The sequence below is a fragment of the Hippichthys cyanospilos genome, chromosome 2 (assembly GCF_059441005.1).
Source record: "Hippichthys cyanospilos isolate Australia breed blue-spotted pipefish chromosome 2, RoL_Hcya_1.0, whole genome shotgun sequence".
NCBI lineage: Eukaryota > Metazoa > Chordata > Actinopteri > Syngnathiformes > Syngnathidae > Hippichthys > Hippichthys cyanospilos.
The window spans coordinates 23,476,563-23,484,719 of NC_142370.1; the positions used below are offsets into that span (position 1 = coordinate 23,476,563).

General features: G+C 41.6%; 1 protein-coding gene across 3 annotated transcripts in view; it reads right to left on the bottom strand.

The window, feature by feature from the left end:
- The window catches only part of LOC148427895 (adenylate cyclase type 6-like), a 44,898-nt gene extending 38,003 nt beyond the window's left edge, over nucleotides 1-6,895 (bottom strand). For all 3 annotated transcript variants that reach the window (XM_088408650.1, XM_088408651.1, XM_088408649.1), the window contains exons 1-4: nucleotides 6,800-6,895; nucleotides 4,783-4,885; nucleotides 4,417-4,551; nucleotides 2,955-3,846 (exon numbers count right to left, since the gene is read on the bottom strand). In XM_088408650.1, the coding sequence (XP_088264776.1) occupies nucleotides 2,955-3,845 (891 nt within the window). In that variant the 5' untranslated portion in view covers nucleotide 3,846; nucleotides 4,417-4,551; nucleotides 4,783-4,885; nucleotides 6,800-6,895. The remainder of the gene's footprint in view (nucleotides 1-2,954; nucleotides 3,847-4,416; nucleotides 4,552-4,782; nucleotides 4,886-6,799) is intronic.
- Between the last annotated feature and the right edge of the window lie 1,262 nt (nucleotides 6,896-8,157).

Sequence of the window (8,157 nt, forward strand, 5' to 3'; positions counted from 1 at the left end):
ACTGAATTGAATTAAAAATAGTTTTTACAAGTACACTCATTTAAGGACTACTATTTTACAAGTTGTGTACCGTACTTCTCATTTAAAAAAATACAGCATGAATACGTACCGTTTCCGTTTGAAGTAATTGAACCAAGGAAGACCGGGCTAACCATTAGCATTTTGTGTCGAAAAAAAAGTAGAAAGTAAAAAGTAGAAAGGATAGGTTATGTCTTCTGAGTTTAGGACTAAAACTCATTAGTAATCTTAAAGTATATTGTCTCCATTTTAAAATAAAAAAGGTATACTCACAGTATACTTGAATGAAATCCTTTTTGCCAAGGGACAGGGAGAAAATGTGGAATTCTGATTGAAGTCCAGAATTTGGAGGATGTGGACTGTTCGGTGACGGCTGCAGAATAACTGAATGTTGCTCGGTGTTTCTATTAGAGCAACCACAAGAATAAGAAGAAATCATCTATTTTTCCCTGCGATTGGGTGGATGGGCCTCAGCGTCCCTGCAAGTTCAGTCCTGTTTCAATTGACAACAATAGCTACGCTGGCGACTGTGGACTGAATGGCAACAAGCTACGTGATCACAAAATAGCTTCGCAATGAGAGCAATCATGCTCCGTAGGCATTATATGCCATCACAAAGCTCGTTCAATTCTAACCACCTTTCACAAAGCTCAACATCAGGGGCAAATGGTTGCATCACTGTCAAATCGGACTCAAAATAGCCATTTCACATAACTGGGAAGTATGGATTGTTTTTACAGGTCTGGGGAAAAAAAAAAAAAAAAAAAAAATCACACATCTGTTACTGGTCTGGGTGCTCGCGACAAAGTACCTGGGAACTGTAGCATAGCGCAGCAGCCTTCAAATGTCTACATGTGGGTCAAAAAGTAGAAGTTGAAATCTTAGTATTTGGTCACTAAGAGCTGAAAGGTCTCAGAGCTCAATATATTCAAGACAGTTTAGTTTCCTATGAGACTTCAAGACCCCGCAAGAGTATTAATTGTTACCAGACTTAGAAGCAAATGAAGTGAAACAGCTGATAGCTGCTCAAAATGTTGCTTCATTTAAGTCTTCATAGGTGCTCTTCCTAAATCACTTTTTTTTTCATTTAGCCTGCTTGTATTTTTGGAATGTTATCTTGATCTTCATCTACCAATGTACTGTATAGGTAACAGGTACAGTATAGTTGGACATACAGTAAATAAACAGCTAAAAATCTAGTTGGAGTAGCGGATGAGAGCTTCAGAACCGTATGTTTGACATATCAAAGCTCTTTTGATATAGAGCTAGTCACGTTTGCCCTAAATTGATGGGGCGGGAAAGTAGGGCGTCTCCACATGAGTACAGTAACAACATTGTGCTCCATTGTTTGGTGATGATGGTGGGCCGTGGTGGTGGCCTGACTACTGTCTCGTGGTCACACATGCCACGAGCAACTGTGTCGCTGAAAAAAGACATACATACAGGTTTTTTGACATTGCACTCCCAGCTCAATTTCTCAAACACCGCGCACTTAGAAACAAAATTCAGGACATGCTAAGAAGCAAATATTTTCCACATTCCAAAAATGCTTTGCTCACTTTCACACATTTCCGAGACACACAAACAAACAAAACCAAAGAGAATTTGAAACAGAAACGTTCCATCCTTCCTGTGTTCAGGACCCTTTGGCAACTGACTTCAATCAATTTCTGTTCCCAAAATTCAACACTTTTCACAATAGACTTCCCTAATTGAAAACAATGCTTTAGATGTTTATTTCACCCTTCCACATGCCCTGAAAGATTCAACGGATTCAGGTTTCAAAATGTTCAGTTCGTTCAAAACATCTTTTTGTCACGATTCGCTAAAACTTCCCACATTTTCGTAGCACAAATAAATCATTTCTCTTCGTCCGCATTTCACTTTTCTTGATCTTTTCCAAAAAAAAAAAAAAAAACGCTTTTCTAACTTCATCTCATATTATGCATTTCAGCATCATTTCAATTGATTTAAATCCGTAAATCTTCAATTCAGTGTCAGCACATCAGTATTTAATTCACACATAAATTGCTTTGATGAGTTACAACACTTTTCAAGTCTCAAGGACAGGACCTGAATCCAAAATGATTCATGCAACCCAAGTTTCAAATGATGTACAACTGTGTTGTAAAATACGGACAGTCCTTCCACATATTTTGCCAGTCGTTATTAAGATGGAATACACTTCACTTCATACGAGATCAGAGGGGGCAAATCCTACCTGGCAGTATTCAATTATCCAGGGCTTTTCTGGTTCCCATGAACAATGAGGGAACCCTGTACATCTCTTGCCCAAATTCACCTGGAAAGAACGTCAGCTCAATTTTGAAGGAACAGTAAAGCTACCTTTTTATTTTTAGCTCTACACACTGACCACGTTACATTGTAGCGGTAACCCTTTTTTTTTTTTTAGTTAACTTTAAAATAGGCCAAGTTGACCTGCAACACAACAAGAGGGTTAAACATTGTGAAAAGTAGCGACTCTCCGATATCCATCCGTCCCTTTATAAATAAATACTTTACTGTGAATTCTGATATGTATCGTTTCAAATCAGGGCAAGCTCTTGTTCCGGCAGGACCAATATAAATCGGTTCATCAAATTTGTACTGTCAGGCCTATCGCTCAAAAAGTCAACCTCAAACCTTGATTTCTCTAAGCCTTATCCTCACAAGTCACGAGTGAGCTGGATCTGATCCCAGCTGACTTTGTGCAATTGATACAACCCGAACTGGACCGGTTCGTACAATATTGCAGCGCACGTAGAGCTAAACAACGGCCGATGTTCACATTCAAACTAATGTAAAAGTCTTTGATGAAGCTGAAAGTTGGAGCAAGGAGAAAACATGCAAATTCACCATACGAATCGTGAAACTTAGCAGTGACGGATGTCACGTCATAACTCGGAGGGGAAAGTGCAATACCAGCTCCAACTTACCAGTTCCGAGATGAACTCGTCCTCCCGGTTGCGTTGCCAAGCCGTCAGTGTGTGAACGATAGACAGCGTGACGCCGCTAAGCACGGCGGCTGTCATTCGGACAGGCAGCAGCGTGTAGATGATGTAGATGAAGAAGATGGTCCACCAGACGCCCTCCGAGGCACTGCGGGGGTTCACCGTCAGCAGCCCATACAACTGCACCACGATCAGCACCCCGATAACTAGGTAGGTCACAATCCACATGTAGTCCTGGTGGAAGCAGTTGCGGTTGCACACCACCATCACGGCCACGAAGAACGCTACGGCAATGCAGAGAACGGAGACGTAGCCTATGTCCGGGGCCCGGTGAATGCAGTGGAAGGTCAGCATGACCCCGCACACTACCACCAGGACCCTCATCAGCACGGTGAGAGATTTCTGGTTGAGTTGAAAGAAGTAGTGCTGGTACAGACGTTCCAGTTTATCTGACTGGAACTTCTTAGAGCGAAAAATGCACAGCGCGTGCATCCAGGAGTCGGCGGCAGTCATGGTCTTGAACCAGCCCTCGTTGGACTCGCCAAAATCATCGTCCGTGCTCTCCTTTGTTTCCCCATCTTCAATACCCAAGTCCACAGCCTTCCCACCCGGATCAACACCTTCACCCATTCTTTTCCCACGGTTGTCCTCTTGCCATCCGCCGTGAAGTCCCAGGTTTCCTCCGCTCGTACCTGCTTGAGTGCGGTAATGCTGGGGGGTCGTATTCGCCGCCTCCGGGTCCTCGGGGTACCTGAGGCAGCTCCTGTAGCGGGAAGGGCACATCAAGGACCTGCCGTTCTTTTTGCCGTTGCGCCCTCCATGCGCCGTCTTTCGCTCGTCATATCTGCCCACGACGAGACCTCTGGCGCAAGACATCCTGAAGACAGGGCAATCAAGGCACATTTTTACAAAAGCTGTCCCTATTGAGCTTTTATTGGCTCACGTAGCTATTTTTTTTTTCGATAACAGGGTTTTATATTGGAAGTTGCTTCTTTCTGTTTTTGCTCATTTGTCAATAGCTTAAGAGCACTTTCAGGCAGAATCTTGTGTTTTTTGTGTGTGAAATCCTGTGTGACTGGAATGGTTGATTGGAGCCTCTATTTCAGTTGGGCAGAGAAAGGGAAAGGGGGGGGGGGGGGGGCTACCCATCTCCTATTACACTTTTTTCCCAACGTATTCTACTTGAATGTATTTTTCCATCTTGAAAATCCCATTCTTTTCATACATTTGGGTCGATGGCAATCTTCACATCTCCGAAACCATCCCACTCTTCCCGAGACCGCGAAAATGTAAGTGTTGTCCTGTCGTTAGCATTGGATCGTGAAGGAGAGCGATATAGTTTTATAGACTGGGAGGCACCTCTCCATATGTCAATATGATTTTGATAAAGAGTTTTCGACAAAAAGAAAAATGGGAATATCTACAGCAGATGCAGAGTTTCACTTACCTGCGTGGTCCGTTGGATGTAATATTTGGCTCTTTGGGCTAATTCATGTCGGCAGGTTCACCCTGTGAGGTTTCTGCAGTCTGCCAAAACGTTAGCGTCCGAGCTCAGGACACCACAAGTAGGCCTTCATATCGCCTGATAAGAAAAGAAAAATACACAATATCAGCAGCATATTGCTTCTCACCACTCAAGTACTCTCTGCCATGTATCACAAGAATTTGCTGCTGACATTGGTAAGCTCCATCTGACAACAAAGGCCACTGGAGTGGGCACCAATCAGAGATCAATAGCTCTCCAGCCACATTCATCTTCATATGCTTCCACAATCTCTTATGATGCACTCACGCTAGCTTCAATAACACTCACCTCCACACCTAATGAGAAATCTCTGTTCTAGACGAAGGGGCCAATCCGGCTGCGGAACTTAGAAGGTGCACTTGAGGCAGACAACCAGCAGCATGATAGGAACCTAAAGGAGCACAAAAACAGAACGTCAATCCCAAAACTTGCTTAAGTAATATATACGCATGTATATATACAAAGAGAGAGACACAGAAAGAGAGAGCGACGGAGAGAATTCATGACATGTTTTAAGCGTCAGAAAAACTAAAAGGGACGACAGATTTTTTTTTTTTTTTTTAGAACATTTGATTTTCAACATGTTCCCACCGAGGGCTGAACACTTGCTGGAATGGCCCCGAAGCACTTTTATCCCAATCCCAAATAACTTTTTTGCTGGGGGCCGTGTATCAATGTTTCAACAAAATAAAAAAACTTAGAAACCCTTTTACATTGAATGTAACAAATGAATAAAAGCAGAACCACAGTCATATTTCGGAAAACAAATTTACACTTCAGAAAACACATGAACAAAAAGCCGAAACCAAATTAAATTGCTGTAAACAAATGACTCAAACGTGATGAAACATTTACGTTTAAGAAAACAAACATAGGTCGGCGCACATTTACATTTCACAAAAAAACAAAAAACAAAACAAAAAACAAAACATAAAGCACATTAACAAACGTCAAACCAAGTTAACTTTCCAGAAAACAAATTACACAAAGCGGAAACAATTTTACATTTCAGAAAACAAATGACCAAAACTTGAACCATATTTACATTTCCGGAAAGACATTTGCATTTCAGAAAACGCGGTGACAACATTTGAAACAAATTTACATTAGGAAAAAACAAATTGACAAAAGCTGAAACATATTTATATTTCAGAAAACACATTAGCAAAAGCGAAGAGAAATGCAATTAAGACAAGTTAAAAAGGGAATGGACCATATTGCTGATTGAAAAGAAGAGACCAGTCATAGCCATAGTCCAAGCAGAACTGAGAGAGCGAGGTTTTGTGTTGCTTCTTTTCTTAATTGTAAATTTGTTTCAAGTTGTGGTCATTTTTTTCTGAACTGTAAAGCTGTTACAGCTTTTTGTAATTTTTCTCCTGAAATGTAGATTTGTTTCTACTTTTGTTAATGTGTTTTCTGAAATGCAAATATATTTTCTGAAATGCAAATGTGTTTTGGGTTTTGTTCATTTATTTTCTTAAATGTAATTTTGCTTTCGTATTTTTTTTAATTGTAAATATGTATCAGCATTTTGGAATTTGGTTTCTAAAATGTACATACGTTTTGTCTTTTGTTTTCTGAATTGTAAATGTGCTTTCTGAAATGTGATTTCGTTTTCGTTCATTTGGTTTCTGAAATCTACATTTGTTTAATGCGATTAAATTTGTTTAATGCAATGTAGAAGTCTTTCAATTTGTTACTTTGTTTTGCAATGTCCAGTCACCCTTCTTCAAACTTTTCATACACCCCTCAGATAGATAGATAGATAGATAGATAGATAGATAGATAGATAGATAGATAGATAGATAGATAGATAGATAGATAGATAGATAGATAGATAGATAGATAGATAGATAGATAGATAGAAAGAAAGAAAGAAAGAAAGAAAGAAAGAAAGAAAGAAAGAAAGAAAGAAAGAAAGATGTGACTCGGCACGTATTCCAAGATACGACGAGGTGGAACAGCCAGACCGATGGTGGCGACGGCCAGTTATTGCATAAGAGGACGCTCTCTAGGTCGGCAGCTCTCCGCGATCACATGCAGCAGTCAGTCTGCACCCCGGCGAGTGCACGCCGCACGCTACCCTCGCTGACTCACGAGCGAGCCAAACATTCCGCGAGGCAACTTAATTCGCGGAATGCGGGCACGCGCGGTGGACGTTTGGACTCTGAACAGGCTGAGACGTGAAGTGGACAACACCGCGGAACGCTGCGCAAATTAATCAGCACTTTTCTCCGGCAGTGTCACTTTGACACATTTGAGCGCAATTTGCCCGGCTCGGGCCCGCAACAGTCACGTACTGTACCTCTGCTGGAGAGGGTCGATCTCATGACAGCAGAGGAGCTCCGGATCCTCTCTGAGACACGAGAGTCCACCCACCCGATCCGGATGCAGATGTGACTGAGCGAACCAGGGCGCGCTGACCTTAAATCGCGCTCGCTCTCTCTCTCTCTCTCTCTCTCTCTGTCTCTGTCTCTCTCGCTCTCTCGCTCTCTCTCTCTCAGGTGGTACTAATAGCACCATCTAGTGTTTTTTTCAGCAACAGCAAACACTCTATCCGTCCGTCGATCCGTCCGTCCATCCGTCCGTCCATCCGTCCGTCCATTCATCCATCCATCCATCCATCCATCCATCCATCCATCCATCCATCCATTTTCTATACCCTTTTGCCGGCTCCTATCCCTGCTGTCAACGGGCAGTAGGCGGGGTACACCCTCGGTCCCCTGCCAATCGCAAGGCACACCGAGACAACCAACCAGTCAATCTCACAACCACTCCTAGGACAATGTGGCACTCTATCCATCCACAAACTACAATTATGAGCTACATTTGATTATGGGTCGCACTTGGAACAATTATAGGCTGCTAGGGACATTTGTGCACAATTATTATAGCATAGGGCTAAATAGTAGAAGTGTATCATGACACTTGTGATGCAAGCTAGTGAGCACGTGCACATCACAGTGCAGAAGGCGTGGAGATGCATCCGGCTCTGGCCTACCTGTGTGGAATTTGCATTTTCTCGCTTGTACCTGTGTGCTTTTTCACTGGCACGGTATGTACTGGATATTGGACACTCAAATTTCTTAGGCGTGTTTGTGAGTATAAATATAAAAATTCGAGCCCTTTCCAGAAAACTCCACATATTTTGTTGTTAGTTTAAAAATTGGTTGCCATAACAGTTAACTTATTTTTGTTTTAAAAATAAAGATTGAAAACAAGAAATTAAATTTGTTATGGGATATTTGTTTAAGAAATAAAAATAAAAATGAACACAAGCTACACGTGTGGTTTTGTTTATTTTTTAGTTTTAGCTTTTTTATTCATTTACTGGTTTTGTCCAAAAACAACAAAAGTCAACAAAATCTCCAATCGATTAATCTGATATAAAAAATACTTAATGATTTCTTTGATTAAGGTTTAGTTGTCTGTAAATGGAATGGTTGCATCTCCTTTGGTTTGCCTGAAAACCTGAGCTGGGTGCCATCATTTGATTTTTGTTTTTTTGCTGAAGACACATGTGTTCCTTATGAATTGTGTTGAGTTCATTGCCATCACAGAGTGCTCGTATCTGCACAAGTAAACAAACATAATGACACAAAAATAAATACCTGGATACCTAGCACGCACTTCAGCGCCAGATAGTTGCCAATTTCACAGCTA